The sequence below is a fragment of the Epinephelus fuscoguttatus genome, linkage group LG4, assembly GCF_011397635.1.
Source record: "Epinephelus fuscoguttatus linkage group LG4, E.fuscoguttatus.final_Chr_v1".
Classification (NCBI taxonomy): domain Eukaryota; kingdom Metazoa; phylum Chordata; class Actinopteri; order Perciformes; family Serranidae; genus Epinephelus; species Epinephelus fuscoguttatus.
Genome location: NC_064755.1, coordinates 22,165,608 through 22,191,672, shown reverse-complemented (window position 1 = coordinate 22,191,672; position 26,065 = coordinate 22,165,608). Strand labels below are relative to the sequence as shown.

Here is a 26,065-nt window from a genome sequence, read left to right as displayed (position 1 = left end):
AATTATTTCAGCCTATATGTACTGGACAACATTAAATGTTTCATTAAATCACAATGAATGATCAGAAGACTTTTGATTTCTTAGTGAATAGTGTTAATGACATTAGTTCAACATCATTACATTAACCTTGAAAAGCCAAATGGACCATTTGGTAGGGCATGTTAAAAAATAATATTTGACCCATATACTTCTTTTATTTTTTGTGTTAAAAACATTAAACAAATTGCGTTTCTTTAATTAAAGAAAAAACAAACAAAACAAAAAAGAGAGACTCTGAGGTCATTCTTGACAGGCACTTGTAAGGACAGCAGGCGCCATGACGAAGGGGTCCTTCAGGCGTCCCCGTTGCATAGAAACGAAAACCGTCGGAGATGAAACAACCACAAACTTTCAATATCCTGATACCTAGATGAATACATGGAACCAACAGATTTTTCCTTGTGATTGAGAAACATAATTAACACAAGACAGTCAGCGACATTAGGATAAGTAACGTTACTCCTGGTTAAATGCTATCAACGCTAATTCAGTTAGCGGCGCTAACGTTAGCCTCCTTCAGTGCTCAGGGTGAAATGTGGAAGTAACGGTATAGTAACGTTAGTGATACTTTAACAAGACAATGTAATTAATGATCGTCTCTGTGATATACTCAGCTTCAGCTAGCATGAGTTTTGTCGATGTCAGGACCGAGAAACCAGTGAAATGAGCGATATCTAGCCGAACCACACGATGTGAATCTCGGCTAACTGACGGAAAGCTAGCTAACACTCATTCTCGTTGTCAGTAGCCACCGTATGCTAGCTCCTCTTGGAGCTCAGGTCGTTTGTTAGGTGTTTATTAATTCAGACAGGCAAGTGTTGACTAATACAGTCTTCCAAGTCAAAGCATAGAAAGTTTAATAAAGTACTAAAATGGCTGGCGACATTGGCAGCATTCCTGAACTGGACCAGAAGAAGTACGACTCAGACGAACAAGTGAAGATCATCTGTCTGGGGGACAGTGCTGTGGGTAAATCTAAGTGAGTATTAGCTGCAGTAATCTCAGGCTTCCTGTAGCTGTTTTGTGTTTTATAATATTTGTAACTTTCCTGAATAGATCATCTGTTATTCTGTCTAATATTTCATTGTTGCGTTGACACAGACTGTGAATCTCTTTCTCTCCCCTTAAGGCTGATGGAGAGGTTTCTCCTGGATGAATAGTATCCTTTTGCAGCATACTAGTGTCAGCCATTTCTGTAAGTCAGTAAGTTTATGTAGTATTATTATAGCCATTACAGCCTCTGTGTGCACATGAACATGCTATTTAAGGGCAGGCTGGCATGCCTCCGACAAAGCTGTTGAGAGGTTAAGATCCTTAACTGTCTCTGCAGTCGGCCGCAGCAGTTGTCAACCTATGCACTGACTCTCTACAAACACACAGCCACTGTAGGAAACAAGACAGTAGTGGTTGGTATGTATGGTGCAGCTGCTTTTGTTCTGCTGTCAGCGACGACAGGAAAATCACCTGGAAAGCTTAAATCGGCAGGGATGGTTTTTGTTTTTGATTCACAGATTTCTGGGACACGGCTGGTCAGGAGAGATTTCAGAGCATGCATCCTTCGTATTACCACAAAGCACACGCATGCATCATGGTAATACACGCTTTTGGTTTTACGACAGGTGCATTTCAGTACTCATCTTGCTCCCTGTTGGGACCTTGCATATGTGACTGTAAAAAGTATTCAGAAAAGAAAGGATAAATGATTTCAGATTGATTACTTAAACAACACTTTCCATAAAAAGGCCCAAAATATTGTTTAAGCTACACTCTACACTCTGGTTAAGATCCATTTCTCAAGTATACATTTAACTTGTTCCTTTAGCCTTAAAGGGTTTAGCGTGCAAAAAACGTACTCATGTTTTGGGATTTAAGAGGCAGAGAAGTCAACAAGGACTTGTTAGATGACTGCTGGAATGCACCAGTTGAACTGGGAAGGTGACACACTGTCACTGTCAGTACATAAGGCTAAACTCCTGTGTAAACACCTTTCTTCTTTCTCTTAGGTTTTTGATGTTCAAAGGAAGATCACATATAAGAATCTGGCCAACTGGTATAAGGAGCTGAGAGAGTACAGACCTGAGATACCCTGCTGTGTGGTTGCCAACAAAATTGATGGTGAGTCTGTTTCTGACACCGCATATAACAGTGACTATTCAGCTCTTACTGTTGTATTAAATGTTAATGTTACATGTAGATCTGTAATGTTTCTTTAGTTTTCACACATTGTCTGTTTGCTCTGTCCTATTGATTAATTGCCCGACCAACACAATTGACTCTGGACTTACAGAGGCAATCATGTTTGATTTTCCGTATCTGCAGCTGACTTGAAGGTGACACAGAGAAGCTTTAACTTTGGGAAGAAGCAAGGACTTCCATTTTACTTTGTATCAGCAGCTGATGGGACCAACGTAGTTAAGGTTTGAACTTTTGCTTATTCGCCTGTGGTGTTAAAGGGAGAGTTTTTGAAGTGGAGTTGTGTAAGGTACTTATCCATAGTCAGTGTATTACCTATAGTAGGTGGCAGTCGCAGTCGTGTTGTAACAGAAGCAAAGCAACATACTGCAGTGGACGGGGCTGTTAGTCACCTAAAAAATCAACATAAGTTTAAATGTATGTTATATTTAGAACATTTTCACTGCCTTACCTTGTCGTCAGACAGCCCTCTCCAGCAGAGAACTGAAGCTGTTATATCACTCATGTTCTCTTCAAAGCCACCAAACTCCTTTAACAAAAACAGTAATCTTAGCTCGCTGAACATGTTAGCTGCTGGTTTACCACTGTCTCTATCATTTAGTTTAGGGTGACCATATATTGATTTCCAAAAAAGAGGACACTCGGCCAGCCACGACATAGCCTATTTAAATGATACTCGCAGCTTACTCAAAGATGCCTTATCATTTTAATATATTTAAAATTTATATGTATGGATAGAAAATTCAGTTATATTATAAAATAATATCTCTCAAAGGCAGAAATTCAGATAGGCCCCAATAGGGGGACACATACACACTCTAGAGTGTGGCGATCCGAGCCCGACGGTACCCGACAGGTCGGGCGGTTTTGGTCAAAAAATGTAGCTATAAATTGTATTCAGGCTCGGGTCGGATTCGGTCAGCTTTCAGTGAAAATGTAGTGTAAAAATAAATAAAATCCTATTGTCTGTCCTGTTTATTGCTTGGGCACTGTTATTTACGTGACAACACCTGAACATAACACACACAGACACACATTGGCTGTTTGTTTCTACCTCTCCCCTCGCTTGAAGTCTCGGACCTTCCACCACCCGCCTCCGCCTTGATTAAACGCTGAAAAAAAAAAAAAAAAAAGAGGGAGACAGGTTTTTCCTATTTTATCTTATTTTGTTTTATGTCTCCCTCTCCTCTCGCTGGAAGCGTCGGACCTCCTGCCTCCTGCTCCTGTCTCAAACACGGGCTGAGCACTCACGGTGCACGCCCGTCCTGTTAAATACCCTGTAACCGTAACAACTGTGTGACACAAACTCAGTGCTTTGGTCATTAAATAATGTCAGGCTCGGTTTGGGTTCGGACAGAAATATGCAGCCCGTGCCACACTCTAACACACACACACACACACACACACACACGGAAAACCGGACATTATCATCAGTTTATAAAAACCCCCCAGACGCCCCGGACGGGACATGAAAAGTGGACATGTCTGGGCAAAAGAGGACGTTTGGTCAGCCTAATTTAGTTGTTTGTGTTATTGTGTGACTTTAGTGAACCAGAACTAAACCTTTAAAACACCAAAGTCACACAAGAACACAAACTAACTGTTTGAAACAGCGGCAGACCAGCAGCTCCTGTGTTCTGTGAGGTCAAATTGCAGTTTTGTTAAAGAAGTCTGGTGGCTTTGATAAGAGCATAGTTAACAGCATCCGTTTCCCGTTGGAAATGGCTGTCTGACGGCAGTGTAAAGCTGTGAAAAAATTATAAATGTAGCATACTCTTAAATTGATATTAATTTTTTTTAGGCGGCTGAAATACATCTTGTTGCTGCCCCTGTCCACAGTAGTACTTTGTTTAGCTTCCGTGGCAGTACTCCTGGCTGCTTCTCCAAACTGGGACCGTGCTGACTGCCATCTACTGTAGGGAACACACTGACTGTGAATAAGTACCTCATACAACCCCACTTCAAAAATCCAATTCTTTTAATGTCAGCGATCACTAAATTAATTCTCCATGCATTTCAGACTCATTAATACAGTTAACTGCATGTATGACATTACAACAGGTTTGACAGTGCTCCTTTTATAAACAAAATTTCAAGTTAATTCAGCCTGTATAATCTCATAAATTGTCCAGACCACTTGAGCGCCCCCTGTGTGTTAATAGTTCTAACTGACTGTCACAACAGATGTTCAGAGAGATGATCAAGAGAGCAGTGGACTACAAGCAAAACCCCAGCGACTTCATGGATGAAGTGATGCAAGAATTAGAGGTACACCTCTTGGAATACAGAAACACAGTGTGATCATTGATGTGCTTATCTTTGAAGCTGTTTAATACAACCCTAACCAAAGGCGCTCTAAGAAACTCCATAATTGGTTTATAAGCTGCCATTGTTGTTTTGTTTAAAACAAATTTGTGAGATGCCCACATTCATGAACACAATTTACTTTTTTAATGACTTCTTTGTTCAAGTGGAATATGTTTATACTAATTTACTCTCCTGTCTTTGTTGCTGAAATGAGTTTTTGGCTAAAAACATGTTTGTATTGATGTCGTTTGTTGCACTAATCTCATAGAACTTTGACCTGGAGAAGAAGGAAGATAACTCAGAAGCAGAGGAGGACGGACTGAAAGCAGAGAGTCCCGAGCTGGTCTGACAGATGTTTACACATCCTTCAAACCCTGTTCTCATCTCATGGATAAGTTATCCTCCTCTGGGGTTGCAGCTCAACAGGCACAATATTTGTCACTATGTTGGTCTGCTTTTATACCAGTGGTTTCTAACTCAACCACGTGAGGTTGGCAGACAGTCTTGTAGTCACGTTTTAAGTCACTGCCCTCATGTGACATCTGCAGGGAAATAAACCTGGTGGAATAATTAGGAATTGTGTTAATATTGTGTCATTTAGCTGCTGTGTTAGGCTTGTCATTAATACTTTGTCTAAAAACATCTACTATAATAATAGTAGAAAATCCTACAATGAGGCTGAATGTGTTTTCATTTTGTAATAAGAATGTGAAGCATTGAAAAACGAACTTGCACAGCAAAGAGAACGTGTGACTATGAACTGTATTTGCTGCTGTTCTCGATGTTTGTGTGTAGTGTTGTGTGCAGTGCCAGCGGGGGAGCTGCTGCTGTCGGTTGCTTTTGTTGCATTTATTTTATGATGTAAAGTCTTTTCAGCACACTTTAAATGAAAACTTAATGTACCATGTAACCAAATTATTATCATGTCTCTCTTTGCCACTTGCTTTGATTGAGCAACAGGCACAAGAGCACCCAGTACTCAACTCAGCATATTGTACAACTGCCAGTCATACATGAGTAGACATCAGCTGTATTGAACTCTTGTGAAGGTCTCAGCCTTGTGAAATGTTCAGCCAGCTGTGTCCCTCATGATGGATGTGAGGTGGCTGTGTGTGTGTCCATATTAGCAGGAATGGTGCCATGAAGAACATTAAATCAGTTTCCTGGCAGAAAGTGAATTTATAGGTCCAGTCTGTTTTCTTTAATTTATAATCACCTGAAAATATGTTTTTTAGGGCCTGAGCAGCACACGATTGCCTTCTGGGGAGGCTTAACATACTCAAAATCTCATGAAACTTTGCACACACACGTCACATTTGGTGAAAAATTTATTTGTCATGTTCAGCTTCCAAAAAATGGCTCAGTAGTGCCCTCCACAATTTTTTTTTTTACAAAGCAGCCCCTGAAGCTGGCTTGACCCATGTGTACGAAACTTGGTAGGCACGTGTAACATACCAGGACGTACAAAAAAGTCTCTTGGAGCCATAACCTAAATCCAACAGGAAGTCAACGATTTTGAATTTTATGTGGAATTTTCGTGCATTTTTGGCCATTTCCAGGGGTCGTACTTTAACAAACTTCTCCTATGGATTTGATCTGATCGACTTCAAATTTGGTGTGTACCATCTGAAGATGTTGGACATCAAAAGTTCAAAGCTTGAGTTTTCATTCAACTGTGTAACTGTGGCGAGGCGTCAAACTCGAAGTGGTTTGTAACTCCAGAATACATGGTCAGATCTGCCCCAAACTTCACGTTTCATAAAGCTCCAGGCCTGAAGCCACCTACATGCACATTAGGTATCACGGTGATTGCGACACCTACTGGCAACAGGAAGTACGTTTTGTCAGACACTTATCTTTTGATTTACATGATACATGATTTACAGAGTTGGGACTACAGTTGAAGAGCAGCAACATGATGTATAATTCATGTCCTCTACAGGGCGACGTAGTGGAAAACAGAAGTAATACAAAATGTATAACAGGTCATTCCAGCGCCCACACTCCATGGAGGATATACCATCTCACCCCAGCATACAGTTCCTGACTTTAACAGAAATGAACTGCTGCGTCAACCGGCATTCTGCCAGCACCCCTGAGTTACGCAAAGGTGCGAGGGCCCGTTCATTGCTGCTTGCAGCTTTAATATTTTCTTGCTACCTTAGAATGAGACGTTTATTTCTACAGTGCATAGGGAACGAGTCCAAATCTACCACGTTTCTGCATTAGACCAGAATGGACAAATTAAACACTGGCTCTAGATAGGGCCATTCACATTTTTGTGTCAGCCACTATAGTTTGCAGTCACTCAGCAATGAGCTATATCGGAAAAACACATATTTTACGTGAAACGGCCTCATTCAGCATTTTTACCACTTTTAATCACCAGGGGTCTCATTTATGAAATAATGCGTAGGATCCAAACAAAAAATGTACGTATGAACAAAAGCCAAAAATGGCATCTGCCAAAAAATATTTTAACAATTTCTACAATCAGGCTTCCACCTCACCATCTGTGTTAGCAATTGCCCATCTCCAAAATGTATGGGTTAAAGTTTCTCCCATCAAATCTGTTTTTATACATGACAACTTTTTACGTGAGAAGTGGCGGGCTTTCAGGCCCCCTGTGCATACGCAATGTTTATAAATGACACCCCTGGCCCCTGGTTTGTTTTGCAGAGGAAAAGACCTCTGCAGATAATTTGGCTCCCAGTAAAAACCTCTTAAACAATGATCTCTAAAGGAATCTTAACCAGGAGTTCATGCTTGCCACATGGGAAAAGTCTCAGCTGGTTGCAATCTGCAATCCTCACCACTAGATGCCACTAAATCCCACACACTGCTCCTTTAACATACCATTCAATTATTTATAGCTGTTATGTTGTACACAGAAACCATGTGTATATATAATATTTATATTTGGCTTTTTTATGTGGCATTTATTCAAAATAAATCACACTGGAATATTATTTTAGTACCGAGAAACTGAATTAGCAGGAACAAGACTGTGATGCAGTTCATGTTTTAATTATAAATTTATTACATAATATAACAAACATATATCTCTGTGGTGGAGATATCCTGGGCAACATCTCAGATCTTGCCTCAGCTTTCACTATCACCCTTACTCTGTTTGCATGAGGAATACTAGATAGCTTCTGGTGAACTTTTATTTCGACTAGGGCTTTCGTGTATTAAAATGTAGGGGGATTCCTAATGCTTCAAGCGTCCAGAAGTTGCCGGGATAGAAGTCGTAGATGGTTTGCCTGGTCAGCGGATGCTGAGAAGGGGAAGTTCACCTGTGAGACAAGGCTGAGGCGTTGCAGTGATACATCCACCATTCTAAACTTCACAGTGCAAACAAGGAGAAAACCAACAATGAAAGAAAAAAACCCCTTTGATGATAAGATCACTGGTTCCAGTGGGTGACCAGACCCCAGTGGGTTTTTAAAAAGGTTACACTGCTCCCCCTACACTATTTAGATTGTGCTTTGTTGATTAGAAAATAAGACAAAGATAACCCTTCACTGAACTTATTTGACCTAATGATGTGTAAGTCTGTTACATGTTGCATTTTGCATCTGTATTTGTGGTAAACTTACACAACCATCTGGACCAGGTATTCACTACAGCATTGTTTCTTCTAAGCAGGCCAGCCTGTGTGAGTCCAGACTGTACACGTTCACCCCTCATGTGTTTGTATTTATATGGGAACAGTAAGTCAAGCTGGATAATAACCTTCATCACAGTAAAATCAAGCAATCGTGATGTGATTTGTCTCAAAATTTAAATAGAAATGTTAATGCAAAGCTCACAGGTAGATATACACAGGCTATTGTTTACATTCATAAACAATAGCCTGCTTCTTTACAAAATAATAACAGAAGGATCTAACAAATGTCTGTAGTTCTCAAGATTTCCAGGAGATGGCACCATATTATTGAGTCTAACAGCTCAAGAATGCTGTAACTAAGATAGTCCTAAAGCAAAGACAAATATACAGTTAAAAGTTAAGTTATTTTTTGGCACATTTTTCCTTTGTGTTGTTTGTTCCTCACTGGATCACCTCACATAGCATATCCAAAACTCAGAAACTGAAGGTCTGAAAAAGGAAAAAGGAGTGCTGCCAGACATAGTGGAGGGTAAAGAGCGCAAATGCCATCTGGAAATGTGTGTACAAAACAGTGACACTGCATAAGCTGTACCTACACAGTTACAAGGTGAGTCATAGTTGTCTTGCAATATAAAATGTGACAATGGTTTCGTTCAATACCCTGTGGTGGTCTGTCTCTCCGTCTGTCTGTCTGTCTCTCCCTTTGGGCAGAGCAGTCCACTTTCTGAAGACGTCACTCGGTACAAAACAACAATGCAGAACAACGAAGTTCAAATCTGGAATAGAAGATGAATGTGTGTGCATTTTTCTGTTTGTGTGTGTGTGTGTGTATGTATTGTGTGTGTGCGTGTTTGTGTGACACAGCCACTGCCGGGAATCTCTGATGGTAATACAGTAAGGCTATAGTGGACTAGCTCCAAAGATGTGAACCCTAACAATCAACCATACACGCTCTCACTGTCATCCTTGTTGTCGCTCTCACAGATACACTCAAAAAAATGGAAACAAACAAGCATTTGCACACACGCACAGTCACACGCATGGTGAAGAGGAACGACCACACAGAGAGATTCGGGGAATCCAGATGCACGCATGCGCTTGGACGATGGGTGGCTTTTATGTTAGCACCTTGTCACCTTGTTTTGTGCAAATCATCCCCTAGTTCATAGTTCAGAGTTCAAAAGTTCAAGAGTTCATAGAAAGAATAAAATCTGCTCACCTTTTCCACAGGTGGTTAACTATGCATATATGCCAAACATTCATATATAGATCTATATACTTTTTGTTTTTCAAAAATTTATATGAAATCTATCATATATACATTGCTTGTGATTTAAAAAAAAGAAATTTTTTGTAGTTTGTTCATTTTTACAAGTGTAAGTACGTTGAGAATGGACAGGATATTCATTTTTTTCTGTCTTTTTTTTTCTGTCACTCTAAAATTCAAATGAGTGAAAGATTTAAGTATCATGTTCCACACGCTACAAAATCTACCCACAGTGTCCGAGGGTAACAAATCAAAGAGAGAAAGAAAAAACAAAAAAGTAATAGAAAAAGAACAATAAACACAAAAAGTCCAAATGAGTCTGAGGACAAACTGTAACACTGGAGTCAGAAGTAAAATAATCAGTGAGGTCACAGTGAGGCAGTGAGTGCTATTCCTACAACCCAGATACGACGTTATATTTACCACCCGTTTCTTTTTTTATTTGTTTTTTTTTTACAAACTGCTAGCATAAAAGAGAGAAAAGAAAAAAAAGATGCACACAACTCCTCACCAAGTGAAACTGCCTTGGCATACTGACTGGATGCTGCTGATGTACGGAGGTTTTTTTTAGTGGTAATAAAGATTACCTGGCCGTCTGTTCGAGAAAAGCTATGGATAAAATGCTTTTTTTGTTGCGTGAATAAAACTCACTGTTTCTCACTGCCAGCAGAAGCTACTCATGAGTACAATTGCAGATTTTGTATTGTTAAAGGAAAATTCAGTTGTTTCTTTTTTACAACCTGGGTCTTATTTTTAGAGTTCCGGCTGCCACCGTTCATGATAATACTTTACTCACTAAGTAAATTGTAGAGATAGAGGGAAGCAGCGACGTGCCAAGACACTGCCAGGTTGTAAAATACTGAATTTCCTTTAAGACCTTACAGAGGCGTTCCCATCCCCACAGCCTGATAAACTACAGACACATTTTCTGCAGTGGCATTTCAGAAGGGCACATACTTTACGTCTAGCTCATTTCAGCCCGTGTATGACAAGTTTCTGTTGATTACACTCCAGGTAAAAATAGGTTTTAAGGATAACAAACATTTGCTTTGCTTCAGTTTAAGCTTAAAGGCATAGTTTGGATTTTTTGAAGTGGGGCTGTGTGAGGTACTCACCCATTGACAGTGTATTACCCACAGAAGATGGTGGTCAGTATGCTCCCAGTTTAGTGAGAAAAACAAGAGTAGCGACACAGATGGGTTAGCAGCAAAACACATTTTAACCTCTTGCAGAAAGGCCTACCTAAAAAAGATCATTATTGGTTGAAGTTAACGCTATATTGAGAATATTTTTACTGCTTTACCCTGCTGACAGACAGCCTTGTCTTTGGCACTACATTTTCTCAACCACAGAACTTTAGCCCTCCATAAACTTAAGTCCCCTGTGCACTGTATTACACTGCAGGTCAGCAGTTTGGGTCAGACGTTCAGTGGTTTAGGGAAGACACAACAAACACAAGAAAATAAAAGAACTGAGTGATTACGATAGCAAAGACGAAGTGTCGTGTGGGGACAAATGGATACCTTAATAAATCAGAATATAGAGAAGAACTTTTGCAACAGACCGAAAAAGAAAGAGAGGCGAAACTTGTGTGAAAACTGGTTGCAAAGATAGAGCACAAGCCGATTGTGTAAACTGTGAACCCATGCTCATGGACCCAGAGAGCTGCTGCTACCTGGAACTGGTTACAACACAACCTTATGATCCTTCTAAATCGGATGCCGCCAGCGCTTCACACTTTACAGGTTGTTCGGTGAGTCGTTTTATTTATTTGTAGGTATTAATTTTACCTGGAGGTTGGGTACAGCCGCGCTGTTCAGCAAGTGTCTCTCTGGCTTCTTAAGCGGCGGTTTTACATAATCCTCTTAAGAGAAATGTTCAGTGTAAACGTCGAGCTGTCTCAGTCTGTGTGTGCTGATGTCTATATTCAGTGTAACTGGCCACAACTATTTTCATTTATTTGTTTGTGCAGCCCGCAAAAACAAGCATGAAATCTTTAGAAAAAATCTTTAGAAAAGTGATGTTTCATTTCAGGCTGACCTACAGTGTAACACAGTGCGCTGCACAGTTGTGCTTATGCGTAGGAATACGTAAGTTCTATGGCTGAGAAAATGTAATGCCGAAGGAAAGGGCTGTCTGATGGCAAGATAGTGCGGTGGAAATATTCTCAGTATAGCGTCCACTTAGACTGATATTGATTTTTTTATGTAGGCTTTTTTTAGTGGCTGAAATACATTTGGATGCTGACCCCATCCACGGCAGTCCATTGCTGAGCTTCGTGGTGATACTCCCGCCTGCCTCTCCAAACAGGAAACATAGAGATCGCCACCTACTGTATGTGATACACTGACTGCAGATGAATACCTCATACAGCCTCACTTCAAAAAGTCCAAACTATCCCTTTAATTTGACCAGGCTCACACACACACACACACTTGGTTTCCTTCTGCAGCGAAAAAGATAATTTCCTCTCTACTGGTGATGAGAAACATCCCAGTGTTTCCTTCTGTCATGACCTTGTGCAGCCTGGTCTGAGAAGCATCATCAGTGGTTCCAGGGATGGAAATTTTACTAGCCGACTAACTTTTTTTTTTTTTTTTTTTTTTTTGTTAACAGACTGTGGTGGTGTTAAATTGTCCTCACAGGTAAGAATTGAAATGAATAGTGATAAAACAACAGCCAACAACATCTCCATGCTAGTGCCCCAAACTTCCATCCCTGAGTGATAAACAGGCAAAAGATGAAGAGCCCCTTTTACCAATTAGCTGTCTCATTAAGTGGTCCTTACTATATGCTGTTGTGGATAAAGTAGGGCCAGAGAACCATGTCAGTGAGAGCTGTAGCTGAAGCGGTAGGGATGGGTGTCAACTGGGGTCTCAGCCTCACATTACGGGATGCCCTTTAGTATGAAGGAAGACCGTAAGAAAATAAAAACAAACATCAAACTCTCTGTCCAAGACATGATGCAACTCGTCATGCTACGGTTCAAGAAAGGGTGACCATAAGGAAAATTGTATACCTATGACAAAAATTTCATTTCCATATCTATATACTTTTTTTAAATTTCAAATATATATTTATATATTTATATATATATGTATATAATTGGTAGAAATGAGTAAACTATTGGTGGAATAAATTTAAAGATTTCTCTCTGCCTTCTATACTAAAAACCAAAAACAGGCTAAGATTAATTTATTACATTTCCTCTTTGCAACATTGTCTTTTCTTCTGAAAGCTATATTTAGATACATATATATCATATTATATAATACCTATATATAATATTCCCTTTGGAAAACCGAAAAATTGATTATGAAAAAAGCCACGAGTGTTGATTAAACATTCTCCAAATATAATAGATAGCACAGTCTGGGTACCAAGGCGGAGGGGTTTTCTCCCGTGGTTTACTTGGTGGAGCTCCACCTCTGGGCTCGAAAGTCTTCGGTTTAAAAACAACAGCAGGTATAGAGAAGACACACCTTTTCAGAGCTGTGTCTGCAGTATGTCCGTAGTCCTGTGTTCATCATTGTTGATCTCTGTATAAATATTTTGAAAGGCAACTGAGCTTTCTGTTTGGAACAAAAATTCTTCCTCCTCCTCCTTTACTCAAACTGCAAAAGGCTTTCAGAGGCCTAATAGATGGAAGGATAGAGGTAGAGAGGAGAGGAGGGAATAGTGAGAGAGAAAGTGTGGGTGTTACTAAGGGAACAACTGAAGCTTTCACAAATCAAATGTTTTAATTGGAGCTCATGCGATTCTCCTCGGCAAAGAAAGACCAGAGCCCGTTTTGAGGTCTGATCTAATTGGCTGCAGGCAAGGAGGTGGGCAGACACTAAGGGCCGAGTAGAGGGGAATGAATGTATTGACTCCTCCTCTTCAGTGCAGTGCCAAGTGCAGGGTATTTATGCAGAACGGGAACATAAAGTGTCGCTAAGGTACACAGGTAAACATTTGTGATGCAGAACATAAAAGCAGCCAGAGTAAAAGAGGAGCGGCCCCTATCCTTTCTCTTTCATCAACACTGTTATCTTGCCCATTCTATCTTCGTCTTTCTCCCCATCTGTTGCTGTGTCTCAGGGCAGGGGTCAGCTCTCTAGCAGCAGTTTTAGTGCTCGTTCAATGTTCATGCGGTGTCCGACTCGCGTCACTCCCAGCTCTGCAAAGTCATCCTTAGTTAGAGCTGGGAGGTGAGAGCCTTCGATCTCATGTTCCTGAAATCCTGCTCTGTGCTCCCCCAGATTGATGCTCTCCAGCCAGTCCCCGACGTCGTACTTATTCCAGAGGTGGAGGGGTTTCTGGTGGAAGGGCCGGAGGGCTAACAGTGGTGACCCCAGCCCGGGGGAATGAGAAGGTGATGGGGATGGGGAACGAGAGCGGGAACGGGCGCTGGAGCTCCTCATTACAAAGCGGACCTCTTTCGGCTCCTGGGGTAGGCTGAGGCTAGAGGATTTGAGGATGGTTTGTGGCGGTGTTGTCGGTGAGGTCGGTAGGCCGAAGCTTGAGAATCGTCCAAGAGGGTCGCCCCGATCAGGTGAGCCTGAACCTGGGCTTGGGGTGCGTCGGGTGACAGGGTATCGGCTTCCAGGGCGGATGGTGTATGTGGTGCCATAACTTCTCTGAGAAATGGTGTGGAGCTCGCCTAGGCTGCTGAAAAGTCTGTGGGAGACATAGAGAGACAGAGACAGTTTCAGGAATGTTAACAGACGAGACGAAAGTGAACAGATAAAGAAGAAGAAAAGGAGACCAAGCTTTGGGTTATATGTATTAACCACTGTAAGTTCTTAAGTTTAAGTTAGCGTAGGCTTGACGTTAATAACTGACTGAATAACAGACCCCGCTAGTCTCACATCACAGCAACATCAAAGCAGCAAGCTGCACTCATTGGTCACGACATTATTTACAGCTTTGGATAAGAATCTTTTTATTACTCAATCATGAATATATCACATTGGACTTGCATCACTATTTCAACTAATACATCAACTATACAAGGGAATATATGGCAGCATTTGAGAATAAGGCAGTATTTTCACTGACATCTACACTCAGTCCATCTGAACATTACTGAAAGTGTTTTACCTCTAATGAATTAAACCAAAAGCTTTTTCCTGTTAAGGCATATGTGATCCACAAACAGCAAAGGCTCAGAATAAAAGTACAGTAACAACCAGATTTAGTGTTTTACATTGAAACGAGGACTAACGTGAAAGCACTGACAGTACAAACATGTGCACGCATATATTTACTATGTTAACACACAGTAGGCAGTTGCACATTACTGACAGTGAAGTAGCTTTTTTATGACAAAGAATTACAGTTGAACGTATACTTATTTACTCTGAGGTGCAGCTATTCAATGCGCCAAGTCAACAATTCGGGAATCTCAGTGATTAATCAAACCAATCTTACCATCTGCAGCATGAAGAGGAAGAATTGTACTAACACAATCTGGCAACAATTCTCAAGAATCTGATACTAACAACAGTTTCTCCAGTATCTTCTAAAAGAACAATAAATGCCGTATAACCCACATTTTTATGCCTGACCCTCTTTTGAAAAATAATAGCATCAACTTGTTAAACAATCTGAAAGTGGCTGATTAGTATACTACTGATCTAATGGAGGAAAAGATGGCCAGAAGGGAGGAGGATGGATTAGAGATTAAGTCTAACATGAAAGTTTTGCTTGGTGCAAGCAAGGAGAAGCAAAAAGGAGGAGGCCTAGATGTGGTAAGAGTCGGTGCAATGGTGTCTGCTTTGTTCATGCATGTTACTGAGTGTGTTATGTACACGTGTGGCACATGTCTTCCCTCTACTGCATGTGTCTGGAAACTTTGATGTGGACTAGAGAGTGTGATGGAACAGAGGTAGCTAAGGCAGCGCACAGGCTGGAAGAATGATCAGACTACAGGGAGCCGACGGATATGAGATGAGCTCCATGCGCACTTACACAGTCGTCCTGCCCTCCTGGGCGCACAGTCAGTTCTAGACCAATCAGATCAGAGCAGCAGGGCGGAGCATGCAAGGTGAGCAGAGAGAGAGCAATGGGAGAGAATGTTAGCATCACTCCATGAGACGCAGCCTGCCAACCAGACTCTGCTTCAGCCAACTCTGCTGTCTTTGACACGCTTCGTGTGTGTACAATTGTGTGTGTGACTGTGTGAGTGTTGCTGTGAGTGCATGTATGTGCCCAGGTATTTATGCGTGTGTGCATGTGATGGTGTTTTTGATGTATAAGCACGACAAAGGCAGCAGAGCAGGCTTTGGCACTGGAAGGTCTGACCAGTGGGCTACATGAGAGAGAAATGAGCACACTATTCACATATCAAACACTGCACAAACAAAAGAAAAACAAACAAACAAAGAAACAAACAAATAAAAGGCGGGCACATGTCCCTTGACTTTTGTGGTTGCTTTTGTACTTATTCTGAAATTATGTGGACTAAATGAACCATTATTCTTGATGGCAAGCAATTATTTATATGTGTTGTGCAAGTAGTTGTGATTAATTAACATCTGTATCTGCTACACTGTTTATAAGGGTGTGTGTGTGTTTTCAGGAAATATAAATTGCTGTTTTAGTGTCATTTAAGAGACCTACAGTGTCCAATAAGCAAGACAGTCAGGGACCATGGCCATCCTCAACACAATCACTGAAAAACAAAACAAAGTTATGCAAATTACATAAACAGAGAAGAACAGAAAACCAAAGGCACAAATGAAAAAAAAACAACAACAACAACAACAACAACAAAAAAAAACGAGAACCACAGGTTTCTAAACCACCCAAAGCTGATACATGATACACAGCATGTGAACGAGGTGGACACAAGAGAGACAAAGTACAGCAGCATGTGTGGTTTCTGAAGGGTTTAAATGGGGCACACAGTGGATGGGGTAAGTGAGTAACATTACAGTTAAGGGTGCTGGGATGCCTACGCTACATGTGAAATGCTCCAGTAGGTGAGGAGGAGAAACAAATGCAGAGGCAGAGAGAGAGAGAGAGAGAGAGAGAGAGAGGGAGGGAAGAAGAGAGAAAGAGAGAAATAATAATGGTGTGCATGGTCATCTTTGTCAGCCGAGGGCAATCAGCTGTTGGGATGGATGTGGTGAGGATGAATTTGATTGCATTACCTCCGAAAAAGGATGAGCCCAATCATGAGTGAGTGTAACATGATATGTTGTATTTTATATCATGGTCACCTCTTCCTTCCAGTGATCATGATGTTGTTGAGGTACACACCAATGATTGATGGCTAAATTTGGCTCAATGTCACATGGTGACTTCATGTTTCGTTTGCGGTCGCCCAGGCAACGCAAGTCTTAAGTGATAGGGATGAATGAGCTTTTCAACCCAAACTATCTTGGTAATAGACTACTGTTACTAATAAAAGAACAAAAAGGGGACCAGACTGCAAAACATGCTTATAAGGCTTTAAAATACAGAATAGTTTATGCTTACGCAATTATCTTCATTAAAACACAACAACAAAAAAACAAAATCTGATGATCTGAATACATGACTTTGTGATATTTATGGAGGTGCTGGAGGTAAATTCTGCATCAAGGATTTCCAGAGGCAACAGCAAGAAGTAGCAGCAGACTTTTGTTGATGCCAAACTATACTGTAGCTCTCAAATAACAAATTCTGCCAAGTGCCATCATTAGTCAGTATCAAAGGCCAAAAACTAACAGCCCTATACTGATCAATTCTCAAGAGTCTTTCCATTCTTTGATGGGTGTAGATTGCTAAAAATCTAAAGCATTTTGGTTTCACTTGTGCAGAGTTGGTCAGCTCCTCCTCATGAGATTAATACGATAAGCGGACTGCGAAAAGGTCTATTCTAACATCTTCTTAAACTTAGATTCTTTCCTCAGGTCTTTTAGCTCCTCTTAATCAGCAGTGAAGTATAGTGAACATGAAAGCAAAATTGTCCACCCTCCTTATTCATACGAACAGAAATGAGAACAAGAGAAGAAGAAAGGAGAGGAGCGAGACTAAAAAATCAACTGCATCTAAAACTTCGGAGCTCTTTGAAACCTCCATTCAGAGATCTTCACTGATAAATTACTGTAAATGAAGGATTCTCCTCAACAGCACGTTAAAATTAACAATGATTAGTCTCAATTTCATGGCAGAGCAAAACTACAGTGGACAACCAATGAATGAAAGCATTTGTTCTTCCAACTTGCCAAACCATAAAATCACAGCCAGGCCAAATCCTGAATAGATCAGAAGAGAAGACATTTATTTGACATTTACCCTTACTTGGCACCTCGGAATTTTTGACAAGGTCAGGTAATCGTGTCATTAACATGGCAGTTAATGCTGAGATCATGAGGGGATGGTTTTAACATGACACACCATTATAGTTCAGTCATGTTCAAATATTTCTGAGAATACATCCTTAAATCTTTGAAGTTATCACTGATGATACTGTAGGATGGGGCACGATGATAAGAAGGAAACTGCAGTTTCTGGTCTTATCAAGTTTATATCAGTGATGGCTGCAAAGAGGTGCAGATATAAGAATGCATTATGTATTATTTGAACAAGGACTCTGGGAAAAGCTCAAGGAAAAGCTGGAAGGGTAGCTACTGGCAGGGTCAAAGGTTAGAACCTAACAGAGTGTGTGTGAGATGAGGAAAGGCTTTCGGGGAGAGCATGCCTCCAAGCCCTGTTACCTTGTTTGCATCAACAGATAATCTACTACTACTACTACTACTACTACTACTACACACACACACACACACACACACACACACACATACACACACACACAACAAACAGTGTAACCTTATCATTATTGCCTACTTATGCTTAATGTATATACTTTACAACCCAGATCATTTAACAGGAGGCCAAGGAGTTCAGCTGCAACTATGGAAACAAGGAACAATCGAGACCCAAGACCAGAGCCATCAATTGTAGTACTACTGTATCTCTAACACCAACAATTTGTCATGGTAACACAGTCCTACAACCAAATATTTTCTATTCTTTTTTAAGTAAATTTTACTCTGAAATAGTCTGTAAGTGAAGGAATCAGGTGATGCAAACAAGGTAACATCATAGATAAAAGAAAATACATGAAACAAAATGTGTAAAGGGTTATTTTCCAATGGGATTAGTTGATAGGCTTGTTAGGAAAAATATATATTTAAAAAAGCTTAAGTTTACCCTAGGGGCTATAACCTTAAGGTTTACTCTCTTCGGTGTCCTCACATCTGCAGAAATATAAAGGACTTCATTGTACCTTCAGGTATGGTGTGAAAACAAGAAACCCACAGATAATAGACAAAACAGCACTGTGCTTCCGATGCTCTAGTTGACCCCAGTGTCGCTGTGAGAGGCAAGCTTGCCTTTGCCTCTTCTCTATGCTTAATATTTGCTTTTTACTCACTGATGCTGCAACATGCTTTGTGACCCATAGAAAGTTAAAGCAAAGATTAACAATGCTGTAACACTAACACTGTAAGGGTAGCTAATGCTAGCAATGCTGGTGGCTTCTGATCTCATTAGCGCTTACCATCACAATGGACTGGCTTAAATGTGGATTCATCTGCATATTTTAAGATGCGAATAAAACCAAATCATGCACAGAAATAAAACTTAAAGCCACCCTCTTTGACTCAGCCTCTAGGTATCCCTATTTCCAGATAAGTGTTATTAGATTTAAGACCAAAATAGACTCGAAATTGTTGTCTACAAAATATGTTTGCTTTTAAATAATAAATCAAAGCCTCTATGTTTGCAATCTCTCTTCCAGTGGGCTTGTTATTACAAAAAACAAGAAGGGATATCGACTGCCGACATAATAATGGATCTAAATAAAGAGTAATATAAAATGTCGGTAGACAAGAGACAAGAATTAAACTCAGTGTCTGACGAGCATGTAATTTAAGATGATTTCAGACCCTTCTTTCTGATGTTAAACCCTGGAGTTGCTTTAGATTGTTAACTCTCACTGTCTCTGCCACTGTCTGAGTAAAATATATCATGACTTTTAATGTAACCATCTGTTCTGTCACGCAGTGTCGAATACAGTTTTCTTACCTGGCACCTGCCACGGGTGACTTCCTCCCCGGATCAAGTGATGCTCCCAGTGGTTCCTCTCCCAGTGACCTAGTGTCTTTATTTAGCTGCTGTAGTCGTGAACTGAGCTCCCCCATAACAGATGGTTTTGCTCCCTCATCTACACCCAGTCCCAGTCCCAGCCCACCAAGATTGCCCAAACTCCCAATACCTAGCCCCACCCCTGGCCCGCGAGGCTCCACTGGGTCCCCCCACAGCTTGGACCTCCGCTGGAAGAGGTAGCGCGGCTTGGTGGGGGCTAGTCCAGTCACTGAGGCTGAACCACCTGAGGGCAGCCCAGCTCCTCCAGCTGCAGCAACAGCCAGGGCGGCAGCCTGTTGTTGTGATAGCAGCTCGCTGTCAGAGCTCTGCTTCAGCAGAGGGTCCCTGAAGGTGACGGGGCCTTTACTGCCTCCTATCTGGGACTTGAGTCGGGGCTTAGGAGGCACTGGCGGCTTGTCGAGCACAAAAGTCTGCCCGTCAGCATAGGAGGTGTGCGTGGTATGTGTGTCGGCAGGCTCGCCGCTTTCTGAGGACAATGTGGACATGCTGGAAACCGTGGAGACGGTGCTGGTGGTCTCAAGATGGTGGTCTCGCTCTCTGTCGCTGGAGCTGCGCGTGTCAGCCTCCTCCACGCCTGAGTCAGCCGCAGAGCCAGACTCGCCCACCGGTGGGGGCTCCAGAGGGTCAGATGGCTTCCCTGAGACAGCTGCTGCACTGGGTGGAGGTGCCGGCTGGGGAGGCTGAGGCTGGGTGGGGGTCACAGTTGGGGTTGTTGGGGTTGAGGGAGTCTGGGGTGTGGGTGTTGGCGGGGTAGTGGGAACGGAGGCAGGTTTAGTTGGAGACACAGGTGTCCCCTGTGCCTGTGCCAGCAGCCCATTAGCAAACTCATCCGGTGGTGGAACAACTCCAATCTTACGTAGCTCCTCTCTAGTTTCCTCATCACTGGAGGACAACATTGCTGGGGGCAGGGTCACTGTGTATGGATCCACATCCTCCTCGGAGCTTCCCTGAGCCAGACTCTTCTCTTGGGCTGGACTGGCAGGACGCTGAGTTTGAGGCTGGGCCTGGAGCTGGGCTTGGGGCTGGGAGACTGTGGGACTGGGGGATTTAGCTCGTGAAGTTGGAGATTTGCTGGGCTCCGTGGATGTTGGGGCAGGTGTCTGTTCTAGTTCTGGACCCACCCCGACAGCCTGGCCGTTACTAGTAGCATGGACCATGATAAGCCCTGCCGTTTTCTGCTGCGACGTATCCATAATACTGATCAACATACTTTTTTTATCCTCTAGTCTCTTCTCCTCCTTCCGCTCCTCTACTCTGGCCTCCATCTCCTGCCGGAATGATACAGGTGATGGTGATGTGGCCCACTGTGGTTTGGTGGGCTGGGGAACTAAAATAGATGTTGGGGAGGATCCAACTCCATACGCCACTGCCTTGGCGCTTTTAGGCGAAAAAGGGGGAGTTGAGGGAGCCCCTTCCCCATGTGGAGACTCTTTGGTCTGAGGGTCAATGAACATAACGCTCTGGCCTGCCCGCTCCTGTTTAGTCCTAGGCTCTGGGCTGCCAGTTGGGGACTGGCTCTGGGAGGTCAGTGCTCTCTCCCTTGCGGCCAGCGCAAGAGCCAGTGGAGAGTTGGGGTCCAGGGGCTTTCCTGTGAGTGGATGAATAAAGGTGGTCCCACTAGGTGAGGGGCTCAGGGCCAAGGCAGGGGGCGGCAGCTGTCCCAGCTCTCGGGTGAGCATCCGTTCATCGATAGAGTGAGACTGAGTCAGAGAGGGGGAGTCGGAGCTGGTTGCAGACGCCCCCTCCATGGTCCCAACAGAAAGGAAGACAGTGGATTTCCTCCGTTCTTCAAGGCGACGCTCACGATCTTTCACTGCTCCAGCTATTGCAGCGGCGAAGGGGCCCTTACCCTGAAACATCATCTCCCCCTGGGCACGCATACGCTCTCGCTCAGCCATCAGCTGCTGCTGGTAGTAGTCCGCACGGCTGGTATGTGTGTGTCCATGGGTATGTGGGTGTCGTCCTGAGGGTGAGCTCTCTCGGGAGTGGGCAGCAGCTAAGGCTATACTAGCTTTTTCTTGTGCATCTTCCACCTGCAGAAAGACACAAATAAATCAGCCAAACATGTCAAAGTTAGAGAGTCTCTGACACATTAGTAAAAAATAACAAAACAGAAGACCGTTCCCAACATGTAACCTACCTGTAGTTGTTTCACCAAGGGACTTTTCTTCCTCTGGGGTTTGGTGGGTGTGTACAGTCCAATGCTAAATTGACCCACATTAGCATAGGGGTTGTCAATAACCCGACCCTTCCTTTTGATTCGCTCAGGTGGAGTAGCAGCAGAAGGACGGGGAATTTCTGTAGGTTCTACAGGTAGATGGGAAGAATCCTGGAGGATGATCATGGAGCGGGCTTTCTTCTGTCTCTCTATGTGTGTGGCCTGCCGCTGTGCGGCCTCGTAAGGCAGGTCCAAGGAGGAGGGCTTGAAGCTGGAGCGTCCTCCAGGCTCGTGGCCCTGACTCTGGGTCCTAGATGGGGGAGGAGGGGGACAGAAGGCTGGGGGAGGACCAGTGTCTAGGTAGTAGGGAGGAGGTGGAGGTGCCGTTTGTGGAGGTGGAGGGATGGGATGGGGCTGAGAGTGGTCTCGGAGGGTGTCTGTCATTGAGGAACTGCGTGGAAATCTGTTCTCGCCTGCAAGGGCAGACAGCCGATCCTCCTCAGTGGCACCTGATGAGGGAGGGAAGAGCACAGACCCTCTGGTGACCAGGAGTAAGCTCATGAGATAAGACCATTTCATACCAGCCTAGCAGGTCCACAGCTGCTTCCTGAAAAATACACTGCAATGCATCCATCTGTAAATCTGTTAAGTCACACATTTAATAATGTTTAAGGTGTCTTAAATCCAGCTATACAATATTTCAATAAAACTTGTAATACTGGTAACTATTTTTGACTTATTTAACAATTAATTCAACATTCATTTAATGAGTGTACTTGAGAACAGGAAAAATGTTTAATAATACAGATGGTATTAATAATGCATGTGTATATCTACTTTTGAAATAGGCTCTGTACTTGAACATCTGCTCTGCAAATCTGTTTCCGTGAATATCCAATAAGCACATTTGCACATTCGGAACATGTAATGCAATGTAAGTATATACTTGTAACCATGTCAACATTTGTTAATATGTATTTCTTGTCAATAGGAACTCAAAAATAGGGCTTTGATGAGGATGCAGCTTCATCTTCAGTATTTTCTATTTGCTGTAAAGCTGTCTACATGCTATTCTTTGTGGGTGTGGTGGTGCAATTTTACAAAGAGAATGAAGCTTCCTTGTCTTATATTCCCTACATGTCAATATATTACCTACAAGCATACTGTACATAAGATACACTATCATTCACCTTATTTGAATATGTACAGGATGGGTGATTGTTTTACCAAAAGACTTGGTCCTGGACATCCCCTTTGGTAGTGGTATGTGACCTCTCTCAACGCCTGGATGAAGACCGCCATGTAGAGTCATTCCTTGTCTCTCAAACAGTGACTGCAGCACAACAAAACAAAGATATATGAAACACAGTTTTAATGCCTTTAATGCGTCTGAAAACTGTATACAGAATACCAGCAACAAAGCAGGACAAAGAAGTGTATGCGTACACGTGTGCAGTGTTGCATAGTGCTGTGAAGCCCAGGTGTTTCTGAGTTATGTTATGCGTCAGATTGAGTTTGCATGTAAGCCAGCACAGTGGCATATGCTGTCTGCCAGTGTGCTGTGTGTAGGTGCACTCACACTGATCTCTGCTGGTGTTATTCTCCTGCTGGTAGGCCTTTGTTTGACAGTAGCTGCTCTGTAATCTGCCTCCGAGGGCTGAGAACGCAACATAGACTCCTGGGACGCCAACATTTCATCTAGTCTCTCTGTTGAGAAGGAAATGAGCCACAGCTAAATACTGAGACACAAGACCAGAGAAATGTTGTGCCACATTGTGATTAAAAAAGCATCTCCAAAATGTAGCTATACACTGCAATGTGAGGTCATGCGCTATGGGACTGTATAAAATTGCTGCACTATCTCAAAACAAGTTCATTGTTTCCTCGATGACCACTAGGGAGTGAGCACTCAGAATTAAAAGAGACAGAAAGAGAGGAAAAAAAGACAAAAGGCAGAGAAAGAGAGAATCCACATATTTCAAGTGTTCTGCTCTTCACCTCTAAATCAACACTGCTTAACTTGAGACAGCAGTGATAAATCATCTTTATGACGTTCAGAGAGGTGTCAGTTTCTTGCCTCAGACTCACCTCCTCTTCTCCTCCGAGCAGAAGCTTGGTGGGAAAAAGATAGCGTCAGCAGAGGAGGGGAAATGACAAGAACAAGCCAACAGAAGTGACTATTCTAAAAGTTAGGAGACACACCAAGTTTTAATGACAAAGGGAAAGCAGAAATGTGACAGAAAAGGAGGACGAGAGTGTGGAGTTTTCATGCCAGCTATCTGGCACTCACCCAGTTCTTCCAGCTCAGCGGTCATGGATTTAGAGCGTAGTGTCAGGGTGGTACTGGGAGCTCTCTTGGGTGGCGGGGGAGCTGTGGAGAAAAGGCATGGTGTTGAGGATGAAGTTGAGGGGGACGAAGATCCTTTTGGTTTGCGGCTCAGTGCCCTCCTTGCATCCCCCAGACGGCCAGCCCATCCCGTCCTTCCTGCTTTGATCTGGTCAAAATCAGATGAACTGGACGGCTCACACTTAGCCAGGACCTTGTTCAGGCTACGGTTGGAGCCCAGCTTCTTCATGTTTGGCTCTCTGTTGGTCCGATGGCTTGTTAATTTGTCAGATTGTCTCCAAGACTTTCAGTTTTCTAGTCTTTGTGCTGCAAGAATTCCTCTCCACTGAGGAGCCCAGAGGCAGTAAATGTACAGCTCAGTCCACTCTGTAACATCCCCGGCTTTCTGAATCCTCCCATTACACACAGAACAATAGATTGTGTCTGCCACAATAGGCAGAATAAGTAAAATGAGTGTGGCAAGGAGAGGGAGAAAGTCCTCCATCTTACTTTTAATATGCTGCCTGTCTGGAATTTAGCAGGTGTGTATCAGACAGAGACGCGTTGACACACCAGCTTACACACACATGCATATCCTCCCACATGCGGGACCACATGCAGATACACAGAGAAAACTCCCTGAGGGAGGACATAATGACATGTGGGCTGACAGACGAAGAGATGACAGTAAATTCAACAGCTAAGGAAAATGATGCGCTGCAGACTTTATACCCAAAAGCCCATGGGAGCCTCCCAATCCTACTACACACACACACACACAAGGCAACTGGGCTGTTATCGTCCCACTCAAAGCGGTAAAACACATCTAACAAATACAAGCTCCAAATGCAAACGACAGACTTGCAGTTTTCCAAAAAAAGCTTTAAATCAGGTTACAATAAACACTGTAATTAACCAAATTAAAAATAATGTGATCATGTATTTAAGCATGCTAAGTCTGCATAAACGGTGAAATGCCATGCAGCTGTAAAGAGATCCCCAAGCCACATACAACAGCAGTCTCTACATGCTGCAACAAACCCAAGTTTCCTATCAATACCACACAATACAGCTAGATCGGCTCACTGTCTCCGAGATCGACAAGCTAGCTCTCAATGCACCACTGTAGAGCGATAGATCTCCAAATCCCACAGATGCCCTAGTGCCTTACTAGAGCCTAACTGTCCTGCTGCCGTCAGCAGCTGCAGATCTGGTGTACATACGCCATCCTGGGTACAGTCCATATCAAACATCTTCATTTCCTCACCAGCCTGCACATTCTGGTACAGTGGCAGGGAGCAGAGGAGACAGAGGAGGACGGAGCAAGTGAGAGGAACAGAGACAGAGTCAGAGGGAGAGAGAGATGCTTTTGCTGTAATGTAATGCTTAATTCAAACATGCAGTGTAGTCACCATGGCAACAGTGGCAGTAGTGAGGCCTTGCATGGTGCAGAGAATGTGTGTTTTGTATGTGTGTTTGCCTGCAAGTCTCTGGGTATGAGTGCGTGTTAGAGTGTGAGAGCATGCGCCTGTGCATTTGTGCAAAGGTGCGGCACAATATGCAGAGTCCCACCAAGTCCCACCGGAGGAGCGGTGCAGCGGGAGAGAGGGTGTTCGACACAGCTTAGGATGTAACAAAAGAAGACATTTTGGAGAAGTTTGAAAGAGGAATGAAGAAGAATGTTCTGAGGTCTGAAACACTAAACACGCTCCATCTTGTCTGCAGCTGTTTGCACTGTTCTCAGCACTTGAATCGATCTGTTCATCTTTTCTTCAATTTACAATAAAGGAATTGCACCAGCTATTGTCTTTACAGTTACCTTGCTCCTTCTATCACCTACTGAATATCTGTGGTCTCAGCAGAGATAAGCAAGCTTTAATGGAGGCAACAGACAATGACTTGAGAACACAAAAAGACAAAAAGGCACTGAGGTAAAGACACACTAAATAAATGCAGTTATGCCTACATGTTTTCATGTAGTTCCAATACATCTACCATAATGGTGCTGTATTGCACAAATGA

General features: G+C 42.8%; 2 protein-coding genes across 4 annotated transcripts in view; one reads left to right on the top strand and one right to left on the bottom strand.

The window, feature by feature from the left end:
• The first annotated feature begins 338 nt into the window (after window positions 1-338).
• On the top strand, window positions 339-5,711 carry rabl2 (RAB, member of RAS oncogene family-like 2). The gene is made up of 8 exons (XM_049574117.1): window positions 339-1,018; window positions 1,169-1,198; window positions 1,370-1,449; window positions 1,551-1,630; window positions 2,043-2,154; window positions 2,359-2,456; window positions 4,417-4,500; window positions 4,808-5,711. Exons 1-8 carry the CDS (start codon window positions 912-914, stop codon window positions 4,886-4,888), a joined length of 672 nt encoding a protein of 223 aa, XP_049430074.1. The 5' UTR covers window positions 339-911; the 3' UTR covers window positions 4,889-5,711.
• Window positions 5,712-7,556: 1,845 nt separating this feature from the next.
• shank3a (SH3 and multiple ankyrin repeat domains 3a) overlaps window positions 7,557-26,065 on the bottom strand; it is a 243,694-nt gene continuing 225,185 nt past the window's right edge. For all 3 annotated transcript variants that reach the window (XM_049574188.1, XM_049574189.1, XM_049574190.1), the window contains 7 exons: window positions 24,008-24,088; window positions 23,806-23,829; window positions 23,297-23,424; window positions 22,945-23,050; window positions 21,700-22,226; window positions 19,479-21,592; window positions 7,557-14,078 (listed from right to left, as the gene is read on the bottom strand). In XM_049574188.1, the coding sequence (XP_049430145.1) occupies window positions 13,508-14,078; window positions 19,479-21,592; window positions 21,700-22,226; window positions 22,945-23,050; window positions 23,297-23,424; window positions 23,806-23,829; window positions 24,008-24,088 (3,551 nt within the window). In that variant the 3' untranslated portion in view covers window positions 7,557-13,507. The remainder of the gene's footprint in view (window positions 14,079-19,478; window positions 21,593-21,699; window positions 22,227-22,944; window positions 23,051-23,296; window positions 23,425-23,805; window positions 23,830-24,007; window positions 24,089-26,065) is intronic.